Source organism: Balearica regulorum, chromosome 1 (genome assembly GCF_011004875.1).
Source record: "Balearica regulorum gibbericeps isolate bBalReg1 chromosome 1, bBalReg1.pri, whole genome shotgun sequence".
Lineage (NCBI taxonomy): Eukaryota > Metazoa > Chordata > Aves > Gruiformes > Gruidae > Balearica > Balearica regulorum.
The window spans coordinates 154,562,224-154,587,323 of NC_046184.1; the positions used below are offsets into that span (position 1 = coordinate 154,562,224).

Genomic DNA, 25,100 nt, shown 5'->3' on the forward strand with positions numbered 1-25,100 from the left:
AAAACACAGAAAAGAGCCCCAGATGCATTATTCAAGCGATAACAATGAACCTGTTCATGCAAACATAACAACAGCTTTTTGGTAAACAATCTCACAACTCCCCTGCTGTGTCGAGGGGATGTGTGTAGTAATCTTCTGACAAACAAATCCAGATCAAGCTGCTCGCTTTCTTCCATTTCCTGTTTCATGATAAATCAGGACACTGGCCCTTTTTCACACAAATGCAGCCTTCCTTAAGCAGTTTCATATTGTTGATCAGACATTCACTGAATACATTGTTCACACTTTGATTGTTACACACAATCAAAAGCTGGGTTTTCAATCTGAATGATAATTTCTGGGAAATCCATTTTAATAGAAAGTTACTGAGGCAGCAAATGCTGAGCCTTTATCATTATTTTCTAAAAAGACAACTATAAATTCTATTTAGATAATGCAAATCTCTAAAATATTAGATGACCTTTTTAACCAGCAACATTGGCTGCTTGAACAAGTCCACCCAGACATCTATATATCTTCCTGTTTAAGCTTAATTATTAGTTATCATTTTAATAATATTAAATATGACATTATGCTTAGTTATTTCAATTACAGTTTGGGAGTTTTACTTATTCAATTTTTTTCTTTTTCTTCTGTTATTTCAATACATATTGAGATATGATGTTTATCAGCTGCTTCCAACAAACTGATTTTTAACAAAAATTCTCCTAACGTTTTATTCCTCCAAAAATCAAAACGTTGAAAACCTTTTGAGTGGTAATGTTTAGATAGAAGATGCCCATACCGTCATTTTACAAACAAATCCGCGAACATTTGTTTTTTTAAATTGTATTTCTGCATGGCAAATCACCAGCAGAGCTGGAATTCATGCACAGGATATAGCCAGCTGCCCATGTAGTAAATGAAATAGCTAAAGATGAAAGCAGGGTGCTCAGTGGATAATTTGTTTTCACTGTAATGTTTAATTACAGTCTTTCCTACAAAGGCATTTCCTTCAATATGTAATCACTGGGATATTTGAAGCTAATTAAGCAGATGCACTGCCATTTTCACTTTAATAAAAGTCACTGACAAAAGCAATGAAAGCAAAGGGAGTTGTTCTGGATGAAAATTAAGTTCCTATGGAAAAATAAACATTTATATGTCCAGCAAGTTATAGACACATTCCTGCTATAGACACATGCCTATTAACTGCAAATGCTACCTCTGCCCATTCAGGTGTGTGTGAGAGAAAAGAGATCAGGGACTCAGTTCCCAGAGAAAGGCTCTCCAGCATTTGCTGGATTTGTAAAATAGGCACTCCTGAAAACTCTGATGGGAGTCAAACAAAAAACATTTTCCTAGTTTTAAATAAGAGGAAAGAATCCTCCTCACAATCAATCAATCTAGTTCAATGTGTAATCAGGATTTCTTAGTCTGGACTTTATTGTATTGTGATGCCTTCCTAGCTGTTTTTCATTATCTTGACAATTTCCCAATGTTGGAATTTTAAGTAAGAGGAATTTTTCTTTTGTTTGTTTCATTTGATGGAAGTTCAACTATAATCTATTTATCTTAGAATTAAAAAAAATATTTCTGTAAAAAATAAATGCCTCGGAGACTTGAGTAAGTTCCTATAAAGCTCAGTGTCCCCTGAACAGGATATAAGGGGTGTCCCTAACTTTCTAGACTTAATTACCTGATATACAGAAAAAAATAGTGTCTAACATTGATTTGGGTTGAGAATATACTTGAGCAATTTGTTAGTGTCTAACATTGATTTGGGTTGAGAATATACTCTTGCAATTCCTCAGTCATTTCTGTGACTTTCTAAGCAGGGAAGGAAATCACTAAAACTGAAGAAATGCTTTAACTCTTCCCAGTAGATGTTTCCTCATCTTACCTTTTCTGGCCTTCTTCTGGTCTGTTTCTAGCCTCTAACTTTTCCCTGTGGTAAGCAGCGTTCATCTCATTGCGGAGCCGGTCATTTTCCCGAGCAATGTCAGAAGCATTTTGAATGACCAAGGCATCGTATGTTTTCAATCCCATGTCCTCAGCGTTCTGCAAGAAGCTTTTGACTGAGGTGACCTCTTGCTGTTTGATGCTCATCTTCTGTAGCAAGCGCTGGCGAGCTAGAAATCCTCTTATAACTACCATAACAGAAGGAAAAATTATGGACCAAAGGAAGACAACTAATTAATTAGTGAATAACTTAATATTACTGTGTGTTCTGCTGTAAACATGAGCAAATAAGTTCAGCCCACATCTTACAAAGAACAAAAGAAATGTGACGGCATATAACTAACATACTAAAATGGAACTCTTTCTGTTTTCTACTGTCAGTGCTTAGAATAAAGTAGTGATAGTACATTCGTCCATAAATTTGAGCTATCTCAACTCAAAATGTTTACTTTCACTGAGCATTATTTCTGATTACATTACACCTGGAAACTTGGATGTATGCTACCGATTGTGAAAGCATACATTTACACTGCAAAGGTCAAAAGATCATTTGTTTCAAAATAAAACCCTGAATAAATGATTGTTGCATTGAATGCAGTAAGAATTAAATGATTGTTTGGTTTTGGTCAATTTTAAAAAATGTTTTAAATATTTCAGTGTACCTAAAAAAATATCAAAGCCAACACAAGATTTTTTAATGAGACTTATAGACCTTTTGTTGCTCATTTCCTTTCAGCAAAAACAATCAGATTAGTTTAACGCAAATTTCTCAAATATATCTGTGACATCATGTCTGAATTTTTCAGTTTAAAATTTTCATCTGCATTGCATCAGCTTTATGTATCTATTAGGCCTATTTTTCACACTCTTTGTGAGCCTTAGGTTGGGAGAAGATTTTGGTATATCTCCTATAACAGCTTTCTGTACTACTTTCCCAAGTATGAACATTTATTACAACAAATTCTACTCAACCCAAATACCACCTAGTCCCCTGAATTTTCAGAAGTACCCAGCTGATCAGAAACACAAGGCACAGGAACCTGCATGGCCATGATGTATTTGGCACCAAATTAATCACTCCATCTGCAACAGGGTGGTATTAGTATTCTCTGAGCATATGTTTTGGCTTAGAAGAGATACACTAACTAAACGTGCTTTACTTCTGTTTGTTTTGAGTTTTATTTGGTTGGGTTTTTTTAAGTTCCACAGGATCTTGATTCTTTCTAGCTCTGGAATAACTGCTGTGTACATCACGGGGAAGAATCTGTTCTACAATTATTTGCCTGCTGCCTGAAATATTGTTGATTTTCAGTACATCAACTTACATGTATCAAAACCAGGTCAAACTTCATCATTGCTTATTATGGTTACTCTCATTCTGGTCACTGAAAGTGTTTCATAAGTGAAGTCAATAGCCTGTATAACATGTTGGTTTGAGTTTGGGGGAAAATACTGAAAATGTTCACACTGGAATGTAAAAAAAAGTGCTAAAATGCGTTAGGCCTTTTTAACAGTGTCATTAAGTTTTAGTCTTAGGAACACTGCAGAACAACATCAAATGACAAAAAGTAAGGCTGAATTAATCTAAAAGAAAAATGTAAAGAGAGAAAGATACAATTAGTCTTCTATGAATGTAAAATGATATTAAATAAAATAAACATGCAAAACAGAGGACAATGTAAAGTATTTTCTACCATCTTCTATGTCCTTTTTGAGATATTTCAAGTAAGATTTTTTTTAAAGATGTTCAGTGCCCAGCTGATGAAATACAAGAAAGGTTAATGTTAACATACTCATACTGCTCCTATCCAAAATTCACTGGCTTTGGAAACATTCAAGTTCAGCTACTTTTGGATTATTTACAATGGACAACTTTGAACGTTTACATTTTTAGAATCAGAGCCAGCCATGCCATTTTCAATCCTGTTAGTTACATTCTATACAATCTGACTTCTTTAAACCCAGAAACATTATTGCACTTACCCAATTTAGTTGAAAAGGAAATTAATAGTACAGTTATTTGTTGACAATTTTATAAAAGTATTCATATTGGATATACACATTACTGAGTCTGAATCCATAATATTGCTGTTGCAAAGGTAATGAATATATGCATAGAACATTATCAGAGTTCACTGCTCACAAGTATGAAAAATTCAGAAGCTTAATAATAAAAAAAATGTTGCCTCACTTCCAGTATTTTCTGTAAACTTATCTGCTGCAGAGCAGATGATAGAGTATTTGACAAATGGTTAGGCATCAAATCCTGGATGACTTTGGAAAAAAGCCTGTATTTTAAAGTAACAATTTTACAAGTATGTGCGTATGTGTGTACTTTTACCTTGATGAAAAAAAGAGTTGGTAACACCACTACGGTTAGTAAGAAAAAGGAAATACAGAGGTCAATCTTCTGGTAGGATTGTTAGCAGGTGTTAGTAACCTGTTAGGATGGTCCAGTAAAATGATAGCCAGTTAGCTGTAGCATTTAGATTGTACAGCTACTCTGAACTATGCACTTTCATCAAAATTGAGATGTTTTGAAGAAACGTTCAACAAAGTTTTGCCAGGAAAGATTGGCAGACAGACACCCCTCTTTTCTTTTGCACACATTTTCATGAACTTGAGTAGCTCAGGTTTGCATTAGAAGATGGACATTTTACCACATTTTCTTCTCCATGAGAACATTTGAAAGATTTTGTCTTCAGTTCAACGCAGAACAAAAAACCCAATTTCTTAACCTCAAAAACTGCTGTGAAATGAAATTGTCATCTCCTAGACCTTTACTGCTCAGTTTCATCTACTTCTGTATGGGTACTAAGATTGTCTTCTGAACTTGCTTCCACATTTATGTAGATCTAAAATAATTCTCACTTATGCAAATTAAAATAATTGAGGTTAGCACCCACAGGACAGAAGAATATCCACTTCTTTACAGTTCATCTAAGGATAAAGATCAGAATAATTGAAATTCAAGTAGATTATGGATCTGGGTTATGTGAAAAATGTATTAATGATTGTGGATACAATGTAATTAATTAATGTAAGTTAATTCCTAATCTACATGAACTCTAATGGAAGAAATTCAGCATGATGGATTTTCCAACAGGTACAAACAATTTTCTCAGTGATTCAATAAGGTCAAAACTTCCCATATGTAGTTCTCATACCAGTTAAAAAAATATGACAAAGTCCTTAAACTCATAGATCTGTTCTTAAACAAAAAGTGTTTCTACACATGCTTTCACTTTGGTTTGACCTCTTTCTTTGCCTATGTAAGATAACTTTCAAGAAAATAAAAAATAGACTTATCCATTTTGGTTTGGTTTGGTTTTGCCCAAATTTATGGAAATGCTGAGGGGATTGCTAGTAAGAATGAGGTAAAAATAGTTGAGAAGAATTTTGGACAAGACCTGTTTTCCCTTTGAGTTAAGTCCTTATACAGGTATATGATATTACATTTTAAGCCTGATGATACAGAAATTATTGACTTGTTTTGCTACTAATCAACACACTATCAAGACAGATTTAGCTTCCAAAGTCCTCTGGATGCAAAGGATGAGGGGAGAAAAATGTGAATATGCAGCAGCAGTGATACCATTACTCCCTAAGCATCACCATCCCAGTTTAAAAGTCTATGGATCCCAATTATAGGATTACATAAGAACAATGAACAACCTGCCAGAGCTCTTTGGCATCCTAATTCTGCAAGCTTACAATTGTACTTGTTTGCAAAGGTCAGCTTATTTCATGAGCTAATGTAGTCAAAAGCTACTCCTTATTCATGCAAGTTCTTGATTTTCTCTGGTTTCCCAAACCATAAAAAACATGCAGATGAGTGATAGCTTTGATAAAAGCTTTGAACACGTAGTTTTGGTGAAAATGACTTTTCAAGTTAGCCTAATTAAGGAGGGCTAGAAGCAAAAACAAATGAAATATTTTTGTAAGGAGCCAAGAAGACCTATTATCTTCATTCTTCAGGCAGGGTTTGGCAGATGTCTGTTCTCTTACCTCTGCAAAACATGGACATATCTGAGGATGGTTTAAATTTTGGTGTAGGGTTATATTAAAGCTCTCTGTTTGCAAATTACCTCTGGAAGGTAAATATTTCCTTTTTTTGATAAGTCAGCATGAGAAGGGAAAGAGGATAAATCACTGTTGCTTTTCTAAATGTATGAATATAACAGGGTGATTCGCACAAAAAGTTAGGCACAAGTTATACACTCAGCTGAACTGTGGCCTGTGTTAACTGTCACTCTCCACATTCATTCCTGGGCTGTTGTGATTTTGATTCCACTTGCTTCAAGTTTTCTCTTGGTTTCCCCTTTTTCACTACACCCTCACAGTGAAGAACAGATAGTTAAAATGAAAGGGGTTTATATATTCTTAAGTCTGAAGTATTATGCGTCCGACTGAAAAAACCCAAGATAAATCTTTGTTTAATTTCCTTTAAAAAGGTGATAATGGGAATTGTTGCAGACATCAGCCAATTAGATAAATAATGCATTGTGTGAAGGAAGCTTCTTCAAACAAAGCAATATTCACATTTTCAGTAGTTATTTGAGATTTTGATAGGAAATGGAACAGAAGTAACAGGAAATCAGGAGGCAGTGGATAATACCTCCTTTTAAAAATGTGCCAAAAAATGTCAGTGTGACTTTAGTAAAAATGCAGGCATAACAGCGGGAGAAAAAAGCCTAAACATAAAAAACTAGCAGTCCAATATGAAAGCTGTAAGAAAAGGGGATAAACATATGAAATTATTAGCTTTGTATTCACTGTTGATATATTTGAACACATTGCAATTTTGTATTGTCGTTACGCTATTTGATTTGCAACAAGAAGTTAAAGGTGATATTACTGCCTCGACAAATCACTGAACATACTTTAAAGAGGAAATATTCAACATCTCCTAAGTTTTAATTAAAGTCAACAGTTTGCCATAAAATTACGTTTGACAGACAGAAAGTGCAAGCATCACCAATGTTAATATCATCTAAAAAAATCTGTATAAGTAGATAGCTGGAAATATGTTTGTAGGGAAATGTATAAAATACAGCAACTATTCAAGGAGTAGAAAATTTTTTTGTTATGCAACATTCTGCTCAGTGTACAAAGCGACAGCTCAGGAATACTTGTTCTGTAATTGTTACCTTTTTGGCAGGTTATAATTTTCTTCTGAAGCTGAAGGCACAAATCATTGAGATGGTCAGCTTGCCAGTACTTAAGAAACACTTTTCGGACTCCCATCTAGAATACAAACAGCAGGAAAACCTTCACTATCAACAAAAAAGGCCAAAATGATGACAAGTAAATAACGGTAGTACATATACAATCCAGATAAGGGTTGAGATGAGATCTGCAATTTAAGAACAGTACAATGTCAATACCTGTAGGTAGTATCACTTGGTTGAATAAAAGATGTTTTTGGAAAGGACAAGCAAGCTGTCAGACACACAGTCTTCCTTCAGTTCCAAAAACATCCCGAAAGAATACTACAATCTTCAAGTTAACTACAGGTTGGAAAATAATGCATTCTGGTTTTAATTATGCTAATGTGTTAGAAAACATAATAGAAAATACGGTTTAGATTTTTTAAAACGGGATGTGGACAAGGAGAAAGGTGACAAGCCATAAACCCACGTGGAGCAGAAAATGGTAACAGATAGCTGCCATTTGTGGAACAAGAATAATTTAGCCCAAGTTGGAGGATGGGAGCAACTCACTGCTATTAGTGAGAATGATTCCTAATGTCCAGCAAAATTATGAATCCTAGTTCCCAGGCTTGCCTGCTGAAGCTGTTCTGCAGGTCTTCTTTTAGAAGCATGCCTAAGAAGTCAGAGGGACTCATTTACGAAAAATAATCTCCTGAGTATTGATTGAATATAAGAGCTTATTCTGGTGCTGACTAGTTGCTTGCTTTAACCCATCTAGTTCTTGAGGGTCTTAATAACAATCATTAGATGCTCTTCTTCCTTTACAGAAAAAAATATCTAGTTAGACCAAAAGAAAACACCTTCCTTTTGATACCTTCTGAACATGCTGAAACAATCCTTAAAAATTCTTTTCTGTATAATCTTCAAAAGCATTCCTTTCTAATAGCCTTTAAAAAAACCCGCCACATATAAGCAAACTACTCTGCAAACACTAACTAACTAAAAAAATCGGATAAATGATGGGATTTCTTATACCATTTTCTTCTCAGGAATTCTGTAGAAGAAACTTTCCTTAAGTCCTTAGAAATAAAAGGACCAGTACCAGAGAATTGTGCTATCCTGTAAAGATTATACCTTCTGTCTAGCTATTAATTTCATATGGCTAATAGGCATACTGATTAATTACTACAAATCTGACTGAAGTTGCAGAAATTTATTCCAAGTCCTGTTTGTCTGCAGCTCACAAACTCATTCTCTTCTCATTGCACCATCCTGCTCCACTGTTGTTTTTTTAGTACAGATCTGGGAGACAGGTATCAGCAGGGAGATTGTCACACCTTTTCAAGTAATTGTTTTTAATCCAAACACTATTGTCAGGTGTACATTACTGGTAGTGATGAACCACAGAAAGCCGGGACATATATACCATGTCTAAACTCCCTTAACAAAATTCAGAAATGGCTGGGGCACATTTTTGTCCCTTGGCTTCCCTTTGCTCTACTCTAGAGAGAAACTGTTTTGAATCAAAAGTTTTAAAAAGTCTCTAATTCTGAAGTTTGAGCTGACAGAAAACGATGGTGCAACTGTTAGTCTTTTAGTTAAAATCACATGCATTCCAATGTCAAAATTAGAATGCTTTCTAATTTTTTTTTTCTGTTAGTATCTCTTTTCCCAATAAAATTGGCCTTTTGTGTTATTGCAAAGTGTGTGAAGGCAAGGTGAAAAAAATCCACATTTTACTTGTCTTGCCATTGTAGGAACTCATAAATAGGGAATATGCTTTCTTTGCATGGTGAAAATGCCTGGAACAGCTATTTTAGAAAACTGTGCAGCTAGAGAAATACTAGTATAACTTAGCTATTCCAGAGTAGCACTTCTTTTCAAACCATCTATTCTGGAATAATCCTTCTGCTTTCAAATTAGAGTTATTATTTTGGAACAATATTACCTTTTCAAAATCCCGTTTCTACAATGGTAGCTACCCTGATAAATTATGTCTTTATATTTACTTAATATATTATCACGAGTGATGCCTTCCAATTTTTAACTTCATATTCGTATGAGGCAATTTCACTGAGATCTCATCGTGCTTTTATACTCTGCTCTTGAGGACATACTCTCATCTTTATGGGCCAAGGCCAACTGTATGAGGTTTAACAAGGCCAAGTGCCAGGTCCTGCACTTGGGTCACAACAACCCCAGGCAACGCTACAGGCTTGGGGAAGAGTGGCTGGAAAGCTGCCTGGAGGAAAAGGACCTGGGGGTGCTAGGTTGACAACCGGCTGAATATGAGCCAGCAGTGTGCCCAGGTGGCCAAGAAGGCCAACAGCATCCTGGCTTGTGTCAGGAATAGTGTGGCCAGCAGGAGTAGGGATGTGATCGTCCCCCTTTACTTCGCAGTGGTGAGGCCGCACCTCCAGTACTGTGTTCACTTTTGGGCCCCTCGCTACAAGAAGGACACTGAGGTGCTGGAGTGTGTCCAGAGAAGGGCAATGAAGGTGTTGAAGGGTCTAGAGCACACGTCTTATGAGGAGCAGCTGAGGGAACTGGGGTTGTTTAGCCTGGAGAAAAGAAGGCTGAGGGGAGACCTTCTTGCTCTCTACAGCTACCTGAAAGGAGGTTGTAGCGAGGTGGGTGTTGGTCTCTTCTCCCAACTAACTAGCGAAAGGACAAGAGGAAATGGCCTCACATTGCATCAGGGAAGGTTTAGATTAGATATTAGGAAAAATTTCTTCACTGAAAGAGTGGTCAGGCATTGGAACAGGCTGCCCAGAGAGGTGCTGGAGTCACCATCCCTGGAGATGTTCAAAAAACATGTAGATGTGGCACTTCGGGACATGGTTTAGTAGACATGGTGGTGTTGGGTTGACAGTTGGACTTGATGATCTTAAAGGTCTTTTCCAACCTTAAAGATTCTATGATTCTATGATTCATTTTCTTGACCAGTGACTTCCAAGAAAAAATTTCACTTGTCTTCCTGTGCTTTCAAAATTCTCTCTTTGCCTGGTTGTCTTAGCACTCTGGCATCCTTCTACATCCATCATCTGTTCTGGAATCTGTTTCTTTCGCAGGGCTTGCTAAATTTCTGAACCTTTCCTTTTTTCCCCACTTCTTTTCCTCCTTATTTCACCAAAAAGTTGTGAGGAAAATAGGTCAACTTCTTTCTTCTTCATTTTAAATTTGCTGCTCTTTTAGACATCTAATCCTATATCATGAACAAGCAAACTTTTCGTGTTTTCCCAGCAAACCACATCAATTTTCTCCTCTCTTCCCCATCAAGTTTTGTTCAGCTTTCTTCCAGGATACCAGAACTCCACCTTGACTCCTTCCACCCATCTACTCTGTCACTAAACCCTGTGAATTCTGTAACAGTTACTCATGAAACAACTATTTTTTCCATCCATCTTGTCAAAACACACACTGAACTTTCATTAATACTAGTTTCGGCTACTAGACTCTCCATCTTCTTGCTCACATTACTTTAAATCCAGAATTCCTCTGTAAGAATAATTGAATTATTATTCATATGGTTAACTGTAATTAAATTATCGTGTAGTTATTATAATTACTGTTTGTATCTGAGTAGCTCTCGGACAACCAAAGCCTGGATACCAACACTTAATAAAATCATATTATTCTACTCTGATTACCTTTTTTCTTTATACTCCACTTCCTTCCACAAACCTTCTACATCACATTGGAGCCTTTTTTTCCCCCTCTGTCTCAGGCCTGTGCTGAATCATCCACTTCTTCCTCATTTCTACCTCTTTCCTTCCATGCCTCAAAATGCTTGCTTCTCCCCTTGTTTTGTCACTGGAAGTCTCTAAAACATTCCTTTCTACTAGGGCAATATTATGGTATTCTGACAGTAGAAAAGAGGATGAAAAGTTACATTTTGAAACCTTAAAAAAGCCCCGATTTCCTCTGGCAAAATTAACAACCCCATTCTTAATTAGTCTCATAATTAACATCTAGGCTATATTTCAACTGTGGAACTTACTTAACTAAACATTGAGTTACAATTTATTTTGCAGTGTACGGTCACAAAATCACAGTCAAGACAACTGTTTAAACTTACGGTCAGTTTAGCTGCAAGTGTCTGGCTTTGTAGAGTCACAAAGCCAGCTAAGGTACATGCAAAGCATTACGCTCTTTTCCCCCATCCTACACCCTAGGAACAATATAAAGTGAGTTATTGTGGCATCGCTTATGCTAAGAAGTTCATTAGTAGAAGCCTGCTACAATTTTTAAGTGAATGAAGAAATACAAAATGCCAATACAAATTCATTTTTATATTCGGATAAAAGCTATTTATAGATTTCACATCATATGCTAGGTGTGTTGAGAGCAGAGGTCTAGACAGAAGCATGTATGGAAGAAACTGCTATAACATTTGATTGCGTTAATATGGCTGGAAATCTGTGTTGCTCAGTCTTTGAACTAAATCTGATACCCTTGAAAGCTGACTGAGAACAAGCTAGTCTCACTGCCTTCTGTACAGTTCTGGTGTTCAGTGAAACCAATAATACTGAAAAATGATGGAATTTCATATGCCAGATATCAAAATAGTTTTAGAGGCAGCCACCTGTCTTCACTCTGGTTTTTTCTCTAATCACAAAACATTTCCTGCTTGCCTAGGGAAAAAAAAGGTTAAAACGTTCTTCCACTAAAACACTCACTTTTCAATACTTTCTGGACTACAAAGTGCTCTCATCTGAGTCTGAAATTTTAATGTCATTCAGACTCCTGTAAAAGTAAACCATCTGTGAATTACAGTCACAGTTATTTTAATTAGAAAAGCATTAGGGTTTTAAATGTTATTTTTCAAAATGACACATTTTTAAAAGATTAAGTAAAATTGTCATTGATGACTACCAAAGCTTCAATTACTGCTACAGGCCTCCTTTTTTTTTTTTTTTTCTTTTCTTTTCTTTTCCTGGGACAAAGGATGGGAGGGAGCTGTTCTTTCTCTCTTTATTCCTTTTTTTTTTTTCTTTCTTTCTTTCTTTCTTTTTTTTTTTTTTTTTTTTTTTTAACAGAAAAGGTGTAGGATGTAGAAGTACAGACATTCAAAACTATGGAATGGATGCTGAGATGGTGTGTAGGTGGCATGGAGGCAGTATTAGCTCATACTTAATAGGTGTCAAGGGAATCTGTAAAGCTGTTCTTTAGTTTAAAAAAGGCAATTTGTGGGAGTGCTGTGTGTTTCTGGCAGTACTTTCAAAATAGCTACCTACAAAAGACAGAGAACTATAATCTAATGATATTTTACACAATGACACACATTTTCACAGTGCATTAATGAAATGTAGAAAAAAGCCTTAAAACTATTGTAAAATGTGTCTTTTTGCAGTGTACATGTCTGCAAAAATATTATAACAACAAACACATTTACAGGGTACTGATCTTTTACAAGGACTGAAATGTTATTTTTAAAAGCTTACTCGCTCTGCTTTATTTGTTAGCTTTTCTTCACACAATTTAGGAGCCCTCCTTTGTCTCTGGCAAACTAGTGACCTTGCACCGTGGTACATACTGAATAAGCCCACAGGTTAGCATACTTTATGTATGGCCTTAACGTAAAGTATGCGAGCAGTTCAGTATTCATGCAAGTGACAGTAAGCATTTATGTAAGTGCTTGCCAGGAGTTGGACTTTAGGGAGAAAAACTGTCATTCAGCTCTCTGGGAAAAAGGTCATTTCTTTTCCAAAAACTGTACAAACCTCACAGCTCTTTACACTTGTGAGGCCACAAAAAGGACTGCCCTGCAGGAAAGGAAGTGATCAGGAAGTACAAGACACATGCTAAGAAATACTCAGTGGAGGAAACCCTACCCCAGTTTTATCTCATGAGATCTCTGTACTTACTGGACCTATCATTCTAGTCTTTCAAAATTTAGAAATAAACATAGCACCCAAAGAAACAATACAAAAGTATCTTTCCGCGTGAACTGAGAAATATAGGCAACAGTCAACAGGGACGACAATGGCAGAGAAAGTAAACCCTGAGGTAGGAGACTGGAAAACTAAACCCAGACTATTGAGAGATGAATGTGGGGACCAAATATGAAGTGAAGTACCTAGAAAAGAAAAAAAGAGAAGAAAACAAGAGAAAAGTGTCAAGAGAGATGCAAATGGAGAAAGTCAGCACTGAATTAGAGAGAGAGAGTGGGTGACTTGGACTCCAGATACGAAAGAAAATAAACTTTGCAAGACTAGTAATCATAAGCAAACCTTGAAAGGTGGACTGACAGAGGGAGAAATATATTCTAGAGCAAAAAAAAGATAGAAATAGAAACCAAAAAAAGAGCTTTCTGTTGAAAGACTGACAGCTTGTGAGCATTCTGAGGTCAAAGTGGGACCATCCATCCTATTCTCTGGCCAAGGAGATGGGATGGACTTGTAGTGTGTGGTACGAAATAGCTGCTGAGAAAGCTTGTGGGTGGTGGCTGGCCCAGGCCAGCCTTTTGGTAGTACTGGTGAGGTCCAAACTCCCTTTGTGGTGATTTCTGCTACTAGCAAATTATTTCCAAGAATATAATGGGATGATATAATGGGACAAAGATATAATGGGACAATGTAATTTTGCTGACATAATTCAAAGTATGAGGGAAATATTTTAATCATTTACCGTTAGTCTGGAAACTCCTCCTGGGATTTTTTTTTAAATATGATCTTCATAATTTACTTAATTTTAAAATTGCCTAAAAGAAAATTGGCTTTTAAAATAAGATATTCAAACCAAAAAGGAACATTGACTTCCATCTAGTTACAATTAGTAAATGACAAATTAATAAACTGGCATATGATTTGTGAGTACTCAGTTTTCCTACTCGAGGGAAAAAAAGAGTTAAGAATCCCTTATATATTGCATTCCTTGCAAAGTACTCTAGTACTTTATTATATCATGTACAAAGCAATTTGCATTTCAATATAGCATAACCATTCTCATTTTAAGCCAAAATAAACAGTTCTGTTTAAAAACTAACTTAAAAGTCTCTCTGAACTAAGCATACAATTTACATATGTATAATTTCATATACTTCTGCTCATTTCTCTGATTTAATAATATGCCACTTATGTTCTATACTCTTCTATTTAATCATAAATATACTTGTCCCAAAAAGGACGATGGTATGCTAATACTGTATATTAATATATTGAAATAAAAAAAACCCTTAAAGACAGCTGTATCAAATCCAATAAATGAAACAGCTGTAGGTCAGTAATGAAATATGGTTATCTCTATGACTGGTTAGAACTGCGGATCTGACTTAATTTTCCTTCTGCAGTTCTAGAAGTGATAGAGAATTTAAAATCTCTGGGTGGACTTCTGCTTTTGGTATTTCCCCTTATTGAGAGTTTATTCTCTGTTTTAACATTCTTTCTGAGTGGAAGAAATTGAATAATACAGCTCCACACTGGCAAGGATGATTTCTCCAGAAACAGTGCAGGTTCCTGAAACAACTCGAGCAGTGTCTGTAGCTGCAAAAATGTGAACTGGCACTAACACAGTATCTGTCTCATGCAACTACTTGGTGCTGATTTGGAGTTTCATAAAAACATTCTGACTGACTTTCCTGTACCGCTTATTTCATACCTGATGAATCTTTGGATCATCCCATTCAAAGTTAAGACTTATCTTACTCTTTCCAAAATGAGTGATCTTTCGTGTTCAGAATTCAAGGCTACTGAAAAGAAGGAATCATTGCGGCTTAGAAGCAGCAGGTTAAAAGCTGGAAAGATAAACTAAGACAAAGCTTTTCTTAGACATTTTTATGGATTCCTATCTTTTAGCCAGACAAGCATTTCTAGCAGTCAAGTGCTGAAAGATTCACTATCAGTGCAGTCTGGCCTTTGCAACACTTGTATTTAACAGCTGCACCATATAGCAAGAGCAAATTAAACTGATGTTTTGTTTTACTTCTGGTATAACACAAGTTGTTTGCATTTCGGCAAACCTCATCTGAAGTAATTGAGAAGGGATAATTGCAGACCACTGACCTTAGCTAAACAAAATATAAAGCTCCAAGTTTTGATGAAAAAGCTCAGTAAGCTATGAGCTAACTCTGCTGTATTGAATTTATATTTGCAAGCTTAACAGTGTGACGAATGATAATCCAAACAAATGAAAGTTTCCTTATGTTAGTAAAAAAAGCCAAGGACTGTTTGTGCCCCATACTTCTCCCAAAGCATAATGTTTGCAAGCTAGTCGTGCTATTGGGATCGTAGGCTTTGCTTAGCTAATACATCATTGCATGACAATAAATGAACATAGCACTGAAAATGTGGGTTTCATAATGTAAAGGCCTTCAGATGTTCTGAAGGGCGGGAGATTCTTCTGTTTACATGGAGCGGCCAGTACTTTCACTCGATTTGATTCTAAAGTTACTACATATCATCTTTCTCCTCCTGACATTAATAGCAAAACTCTCACTGACTTCTCCAGGGGTTAAACAAGTCTATTACTTTCACTCTGTCTGGAGTAGGAATGGTTTGTTTTGATTTAGAAATCTGATTTTCTCTTACACCAAGTGTGCTTAAAAGTCACAGCAAGTAGCTAAGCTTGTCATGATCAAGTATATATTTAAGCTGAAAGAACACCTTATCTAGGCTGCGCAGAGAGTCGGGATGCAAAACCTGCCTTTCATTAGTAGCTCTGCACTTTTAGAATCTCAGTGGTTAAGCTAAGTGCATGACTGAAGCTGCATGGTATGCCAGCTTCAATGAAACAGCTATTTTATTGTCCTAGTTTAGTTATCTCCAGCTCAGCTTACTCAAGTAACAGCAACATTTCATAAACCTATCAACACTTCCCTAATAAATACTTTCTTCTAACACAGAAGCTGCTGAATCAAGCACCAGACGTTGGCTAGCTGATAGTGTTTGCTCTTATGCTCTACTAAACAGTAGAAAATAAACCAAAATTGGATTCTGGTATTGGATCTTCTTCACTTGTCCTCCATTTTTAAACAGACTGCTGTATTTACAAGAGGAGAAAGAAGTTGTTCTGTGAGTAGGCTCTGGGTTTTCTTGTTTCGTTGGTTAATTAAACACTCTTCAAACACAACTTACATGAGAAAGAAGAGATAAATTGTCAAGGAGGAAATAAATACAAAGAAACCATTTTCTTTACTCATTTTTGGGCTCTCACATCAGAACACAGATTTACTTTCCCCTCCCCCAAGTTAATATCACCTTTCACAAAATGGGATGGGGAGGTACAGTATCAGAAGGAAGTCAAATAAAGTATCATCCAGATTCACTCAGCTATAAAGTCCAGATCTTTGTTTTTCCCCCTCTGCTGGGGAGTTTATAGGCGACCTCATCCTCTGATGATGACACAAAGCAGGAGGTTGATTTCACATGTGTGTTGCTTTCACCTTTGATTTTAGCTATCTCTTTTTTTGGTCAATTTATCTACCTGAATCTGCAACAACTCTTCAGGGAAGTGCAGGTAACAGTCTTGGGGAGGACATTTTTTGACTTATTCATGAACCCCTGCATCAAATAGATTTTCAGTTCCAGCAGTGACTCATTTGAAGCAGTTACTGCTGGCAACAATGGCTGAATAAACTGGTTATATGTGTAACCCCCTACTTCTTGGATGATTTTTAGTCATGTACTACAGATGACTCCTTTCCTCTGGCTTTGCTAGCTGACATCATCCTGGGTTCCTAATTCCTCTTTTCCTTCCCTTTACTTCCCCCTCCTTCTCCCTTTTAAATAGGTTTCTTTTTTTTTTCTTTTTTTCTTTTTTTTTTTTTTTCCAGAGTCCTCTGCTGTAAAAGTATAGAGGAGGGCACCCATGACAACTGCAGATTGTATAAGCTTCCTCATTTAGATTGTTATTTAAAGTTCAACTTTCATGATTAGTCAAATGAATCAAAAAGATAATTGAGAGAGAGAGATTATGTGACACAGACATTAGTCACTACTGCTGATAGTTGGGTGTATGGTTTTGTATCACCTATACAAAATGTGTTGGTGTCAGGCTTGTATTCACTGGGCATTTACCTGTAAGAAATTGCCTGGATTTAGAGTGAATTTTCTCCTAGAATTCTCTTCCATGATTATCATCTTTCCATCTGTTTGTCATAGCTCTCTGGGGCTTGAAAAAGGTGTAAGGAGAAGGTCACTCATTTTTGCAGACCTCGTTCCTTTCAGCTAAGTCTGTTACCATGTGCTTCTTAGTCACTGAGTGACAATGGTGTAACTCTCACCCCCAAACCCTCCTGTTCCATTTAACTGATCAGTGTCTCTTAAGAGTTTTGCTCCTTCTGGTTTGAAGGACAATGCATTATGTGCTGCTGCAGTTTTGCACACCTGACTTCTCCTGGTGTTAATGAGGTTCTGGAGTCAGAACCTCTAAAATCTATTTGAGATCACAAGCTTCAGTCCCCTGCAAGATGGAGGGATTCTGTGCCACAGTTTCCTTTTTACATTCTGGTCTTTCAACATTTCAGGCTTGTTTTCAAATGCCAATCACTACAGAATCACTAGTCTTGAGCTGTAGGCTTTCACGGACAGCCAATTGCTTTTTTTGAGACTGTAATGCTGTTACTAGCTCCTGGGGAAATAAACTCCATGGGCATCCCGCTCTGTGTTTTGTGACTGGAGCACAATGTGCAATTACTGTTACACAGCTTTTGCCTGATGTCAAGTCTGTAGCCCCACACAAGTTCTGAAGGTTAGTAGTACTCTCAGCTCCAGGTACTTGTAAATGAAGGTACAGCTTGTAGATTTTAATGACTGTTTTTTATAGGGAACCCTGTGGCAAGGATGCAGAATATACCTGATATGTTAAGCTGACTTAAGAAATCTGAGTAGGGAAAGCACGTCTATTTTAATATTGTTATCTTTTTCAGGGTCCATCCTTTTGCTCTTTGATGTTGAGGGAGTAGGGCTACATGTGCCTACTACTTACTTTAGTGACTAAAAGGGGACTTAAACATTATTTTGACCAAAGAAAAATCTTCTTATGTGTCCAAGTACAGGTGATCATGCACGTATGCTCCCAGCCTGGTGGGAGGCCTACCTTTTTCCTGTTACAACTAAGGAATCTGCACCACTGAGAAACACCCATAGCACGAAGTCCAACATAGTCCTTGTCCTTCATAAATAGTGGCAGAAACTCTTTCCGGGCATCTTAATGCTTAGAGATCATGCATGAATTAGAAGATCTATGTAAACCCCTTCCTTTAAACTAATATTCCCAAAGCCTATTGGAGTGCCTTAACCACTGTTGAGTCCCTAAAATTCATACCTGTCCCTGAAACTGGTCTGGATGCTCCCTTGTGAAATAGATTTCAGTCCTCCCAGGCTGGGAAAAGACCTGAATCTGAAGTTCACACCACCTGGGAGAATGCTCTACACATTAAGTCACAGAAAGCTTCCTTTCTGTACAATAGCTTATATAGTGTGCAAGTAAACACAATTTTCTTTAAAAATTGCATGTGTCAAAGAAGTCAGTTCTGGTCAATTACAAAGCTACCCAAAGGAGATGACTGAGTACTCTGGACAAATGGAGACATCCACCTTGCAATCCTCACACTGGTGAGGATCAGCTAGGGTGTAAATAAGATAAGGAGATGGGATAAGAAGTTGAGAGCTTCCTGTTCAGTGTTTGGCTTTTTTTTTTTTTTTTAAACTTAACTTGATGTATAGCAACCTGGGTACTTTGGTCTATCTCTGAATCAGCACGCTGGCACGTACAAAGGCATTGACTATATGAGAAGTCCTAAGTAGTGGTTCTGGATTTCCCCTACTATGACAGTATAGCATTTAGTATAGGATTTTACATAAAGAAAATGTGCAGGGTTTTTTTTGTAATTCAGAAACCATTCAACCACTAAAAAGTGTACACCAGATACCTTTAAAAACCTGGATCCACATTTACACAGTGTACATGCTTAATTGAAATTTTTTCCTTCCCACAAGAATACACTGCTTTTTGACACAATGATCACAGCTACTCATATGCTAGAAAACTCAGAAAATCAGTTTGATTCTATCCCAAAGCATATATTAAATGTCAAAAGAATATACTACTGCAAAGGATCTGGTGGCTTGCCACAATGGAAATGACTCAGCTAGCTTGTTTAAAGAATGATATTTTAATTGCTTTGTAGATCACAAACCTGCCAGCCTTGTAATTTACACTGCTGAAGAACAAGACGACATCTCTCCTTGGCAGACAATTTCTTCTTCTCTCCTGCTGCTGTGTCAGCCAAATCTTTATACCTAGAAAAATCAGCAGAAGTAGAGTTACTCTAATGTTGGCCTGGTTGACATCTTTGCAGACATTGTTAGTTTTCCTTTGACTCTCGAATCTTTGATATCCGAACCAGAAGCTCAGGATTCTGCTAAGGGTGAAGAAAACAAGAAAGTCAATCACTTTTATATTTTTATATTATTAGACATGACCTTGGTTAATAACAGTGTGGGACAAGTGATGCCTAAAACCCAGATTTGCGTCCTGTCAGTTCTTTGGATGCCTCACTGAAAATCAATGCAGAAGGAATGCAAAGCCTCACCAACTGATTTCATTGGTACTGAATTGGGTCACTAAAAGGAGGAAAACATTTTTTCAGCATTTGTCATATGACATATGCCTATTAAGGAATAATTAATAAGAAACTGACACTGATAAAAATGTTTTCCATCAGTTTGAAATAATTTTTTCTTCATTTTGAACAAAACGTCTTATGGCAAAGAGACCTTAAGGAACTTGATCGGTTTACACTATTGGAAAGAAGATCAAGAGGAGACTTGATTACAGCATTGAATACCTTCAAAGACAGAAAATGCTAGATATTAAAGGGCTCTTTGATGTACCAGATAAAAGAACTAATGTAAGAAGCTTAAGTCATACAAAGTCAAATAAAGTATAAAATTCAAATTTTAACTGTGGGCTAGTTACAACATATTACTAAAGAAACTGATGGCCTTTATACATCTTGATGCTTCATATTATTACTATACTTTCTTGAAGGTATTCCTCAGTCTAGATCTGACGGGATGTAATGAGCTGGAATGCTTTTTCATCATAAAAAGCCAGTTTTTGCAAAGGAAAGATTTTGCAAATGTGTCACTTTTGATAAAATTCCTTAGGAAACAGAAGTAAGTTTTGAAGTTTGCATGCTAACTACATTTGCAGACATTTTATTTATTTGGCTTCTTAACAGCTGAATTCACCTACAGCTCCGGTGCAACCCAAAACTGTGCTGTCCAGGGATCACTCACACAGACCATGGCAGGCAAAGCTGCAGGGCTGGAATGACTCCAGGGACACCAATGGTCCCAGGAGCTGTAGGAACTCTGGAGCAACATCTGCAGACAAACTGTTCTAAGGCCAAATTTCACTTAGACGTCTAGTTTCCTGGAGCTACACAGACCCTTGGGTATCTCAGCTGCTGAAATCCGGAAATGCTGTGGTCTGGTAGGAGTCCTGCTGAGGACTCCATGGCTGAGTCTATATGCTAGTAAATGAAATGTGAGAGGGACTATTTCTTTGGCATAGAAACCATCTGGAAAAAAAAACAGCTTGTATATTTATTAAGTATTCTGCTACGTTCTATTAAACTCTGTCACCATCCAACAGAATGTAGCCACATCTAAGCTGCCTTCTGGGACTGGTCACTAGCCTGTCTTAATTCCCAAATGGTGCCCAGGAATTGTTTGGAGAAATGCTGATTGGAAGGGGCCAAAACTTCACCAGGGATCCTTTTAGTTAGTCTAACACTCTAGATTAGCAGTATAAAACTGTGGATCCTACTATCCCAATAGCTCAACTAGCTGTATGGTCACAAAGACTTTTGTTTTATAGACTGCTATTAAGGCTGGGGCCACATAATTTCCATACTTGTATCAACTGGATTTTCTTAGAAATCATGGAGAATCAGAGGTGTTAGAGAGACAACTGCTGGAAAGCTTAGCAACTGCCGACTGAAACAAAGATGATTCAGCATTGACTCACAATGCATGAAGAAGTAACTGTGAAAGTGGTCAGCCTGAAATTCACTCACAACAGAAACCCAAGAAAATATATTTCATTCCTGAAACAGAGCCAAATTAAAATTTAAAAGGTTGAAATTTGAAGTTTGGATCAGATTTACTTTAGATCCATGCAAATCACAGGACACAAAATAAGGATAACCAAACATTGTTTACAATCTGTATTATACATGAGGCCAGACAAAAATGATCCATTGCTTTCCCCCAGATTTAAAAATTCCACCACATTATGCTGCAAGTCTAATCAGAGTTCACAATTCCCTTTTGTCCGTTAAACCAAGCTCTATCTTAGAGAAAAAGAGAACGGGATAATGGTTGTGGTAGCAGAGAAAGAGCTAGCTAGGGAATTTTAATTCGGCTACAAACTCCCTCTGTGAACACAGCACATCATTTGGAAGATGATCTACCTTTCCCTATATTAGACATTGAAAAGCTATACTCCTTGCCTCAGTTAGTCATCTTGTTCTCAAGACAAGTCTGTGAAGACGGGTATTTCCATAGGGTGACTTGTTCTAGTCACCCTAGATATTTTTGTTAAAATGAGAAGAGGTTGCCCTCTGGAGGTGCCTTTCTCTACTGACCATAGATGGACTCAGAAGTCCAGGCTGGGTGTTTTCATTCTGGGTGGCTGAGAGGAATCTCACGCTTAAGTCTACTTGTCTGACTGACTCATCTGCAGAGTAACTAACAGAGGTACTAATAGAACTTCCTTATTTCTTCTGTCTATCTTGTTCAAATACACTGGCTATCTAAGCACCTAGGATGAAAAAGCACTTTCAGAACTGGTGTCATCATCTGCTATCTCAGACCAATCATTTTTATCTTGTATAAGGCTGCTTAAACAAAAACAACATAAAATTTGTAGCTATTTTTCAGCCAGAATGTTTCCCTGATTTGATTCACAGCCCAGTTGTGCAAATATCAGTATTAACACCAGGGAAGTAAAGGGAAAGTGTAAGTGGGAATGAGCAGGCCGCATCTGTTGGTGGCAGCCCAAATTTATGGTGCAAGCTTGTATAGATAAACTTGAGTTACTTGCAAACAACCGGGCTTGCCTCTGGGAAAATGTAATCTGGAAAGTCTCTGAAACTTTCCCTTACCAGAGAATTCTTCCCCCACCACTGCAGTCTTAGTTCACCCTGAAGTGAATGAACAAACTCAATTAAATACCAGGCACTGACAGGTCATACATTTTGCCCCAGGTCAATAATGCAGAGTGTATTTGTAAGGCTTTAGTGGATCTTGAGGAATCCAGTGAGCATACTCAGTGCTACCTTGCTAAAAAAAGTCTTTAATCAGGTGAAATATACTTCAGCTAAACTGGGATTGATGAGTTAGTTGGCTAGACTTTCTTACAAGTCAGTAGAAGCCACTAATCAGGTGTCATATATCCTACTGTAATATTGATGCTTAAAATCGGTCAGATGAATTGTGCGCTGTAAGACCCCCATTTCTTTCCATTGAGTATAAAGATAGTCTATGCTCTTGACTCCAGCATAGACATCTAATATTAGACAAAGTGAATCTCTCTACTAGCCAAGTCAAGAAGCTGATAAAAAACAATATTTCATGGCTTAGCCAAAGCAACTCATTCACTAAAGCATCCAAAACAAAATACAAACCAGGGAGATTTAAAGGATTAAATTGAATCAACATCCCTCCACCGCCATATCAAGACTAGGATTAGGAAATAAATGCAAGACTTCTTCCAGTTACAAGTTGAGACAGGGAACACAACCATCGGGGGGGCTCTCCCCAACTCCCCTCCACAGGAAATCAGTGTGAGAGAAGCTCTGTTTTCCCCAGCTTTGTCCTTAGCACCCTCCTTGTCCTAACTTGTCATTTTTACACACCTAAACAGAAGAAAGAGCTTTTGGCTCGATATGCTAGCAGTGTGTGCATGTACGGACTGGCCAGGATCCTCTGGTGTTGCAGAAGCTGTGCTCTGACCTCTCTTCCTTTGCTTCTGAATGATGCCCTTTATCAGGGAGATTTTATGTTTGTTTGGACTAGATACTGCTGCCAATACCTTCAGGTAGCTTGTGAATATGGAAAAGTCAGTTCCCTTGGTCTTCACAGATAAGGATGTTATCTGATCATTTTCTCCCTCACTTCCCTAAGTGCACAGCTGACAACATCCAGCAGGCTGTTTTTTTTTCCTGAGACAGAGTATTCTCCAGTTCAGGTTATGGCACAGTAACCCACAGTAATATTCTCAGGCTCGGCATACTATTTGATTTACATGGAGTGTGCACAGATAGGCTGTAGGGCTGTGCTCTCAGTTCTGTATGCAGAGCAAATCTTTAAGCATTGGAATAAACACCCTGCACTCAATTTCAACAGCACATCAACATGACAGAAGATACTAATGGAAAGAACAGGGCAAGTACAGAGGGCACAAAACCAAGCAGCTCCATATCAACAGCTTACACCATCCACATAGGTGTCTTTGAACTGAAGCCTCAGAACTATTTTTTTTGTTTTGGTTTAGTTGGGGTTTTTTTGTTGCTTTTCTTTTTCTCAGGTCTCTCTCTTGCCTAGCTAAGAAAGAAAGACCAAAAATGACAGAGGTAGCTACTGACTGCAATCCAACCTCTTCAGTAAAAGTCCAGCTTCTAACACCAGAACTCAAATTTTTCCTGAAAGCAACTCCTTCTCTCCATGTCTTTGTCTTGTTATTTACAAAGTAAAGATCATGTATGGCTGGCATGTAATTGCTTTATAGGAGTGCTAAATAATGCAGTTTTAAGTTTTAAATATCCAAACACAACTCATGCAAGGAAAAACAATCAGTCCTGCCAGTGTAATTCATTATGTGGCAGTTTAATTTTCTCTTTCTTTTGTTTACTACGATGTATTCTGTTTGCCAAGGTAAAATGGCATGATTTAGTAAAATCTATTCAAAAGGAGTGAATAAAAAAGACAATCAAAATTAACTTGTATCCTGTATTTTTGCTAGAAGAAATGTAAAAATTGTCATCACAAAGGAGTAAAACCAGGTTGTGCTGTCTTGCTAAATTCTCTTTTTTTCCTTTTTAAACTTCCTCTTTTCTTCCTTTGACTGCCAGTAACAGATTGATGTGTTATTATGTCTGTGAAATATGTGAAAGAGATGGACTTTGTTTGCAAAACTTGTCACTATGTGCTCATAACTCAGAATTTTTAGTTTTGTTTGTTTGGATTTGGGGAAGATAGGGAGAGTGGGTTAGGCATGGTTTGTATTTGAGAAATCTATCAAGTGAGAGCTGAAATATCTAGAGGACCAACCTAGTGAAGAAACATATTTTTTTAAGGAAAAAAAAAAGGATATCTGGAAATTTTTCAAGCAATAGGAACCTTATAAAAGCAGTCAGCAGGAAAGAATAGGATGGAATTTTGCTTAATGTTATGTGTATATAAAAGATAAATAGTCATTCCACTTCCCTGTGTTACATTCTTTTTTTCTAACCTAATTATTTTTGAAATATGAGGAACATGGGAAATTCCAGATAATTAGAAAAGGGGAAATAGATTATTATAGTTTCTAAGAGAAGAAAAGTGATTCTGCCCATCTCTGTACAACATATATGACATAGATATCTCATTATACAGCATAAATATTAACAACTAAAGCAGGTATTTAAAATTTTGGAGAGAATAAATCTTTGGATGTGGAGAAGAAAAAGATGCCTTTATAATTACCAGATTACAGCAGACAAACCGACTGCATTTTGGGCTTCTTTTATAGGAGTACAAAAATACAGTATAAGAGGACTATAAGGTTCACCTTTATATGAAATACATTTTACATTGAGGCTGCTTCATACAGACTTACAGAAATAATTCTCATTGGTGTAGAGGTGAGCATGACATCCAATTTGCCTGATAGATTTGAAACAATGAATAAGTATATATGAATGAAGCAAAATTTAGAGTACTCGCCTACTGTACTAGTGTTAGGTTTTTAAATATCGATATCAATATTGATATCAAGCAACACAGGATTAAATGG

General features: G+C 37.0%; 1 protein-coding gene across 3 annotated transcripts in view; it reads right to left on the bottom strand.

The window, feature by feature from the left end:
- The window catches only part of MYO16 (myosin XVI), a 406,643-nt gene that overhangs the window by 50,769 nt on the left and 330,774 nt on the right, over positions 1-25,100 (bottom strand). For all 3 annotated transcript variants that reach the window (XM_075740353.1, XM_075740347.1, XM_075740336.1), the window contains 3 exons: positions 19,234-19,336; positions 7,092-7,188; positions 1,883-2,129 (listed from right to left, as the gene is read on the bottom strand). In XM_075740353.1, coding sequence (XP_075596468.1) covers positions 1,883-2,129; positions 7,092-7,188; positions 19,234-19,336 — 447 coding nt within the window. The remainder of the gene's footprint in view (positions 1-1,882; positions 2,130-7,091; positions 7,189-19,233; positions 19,337-25,100) is intronic.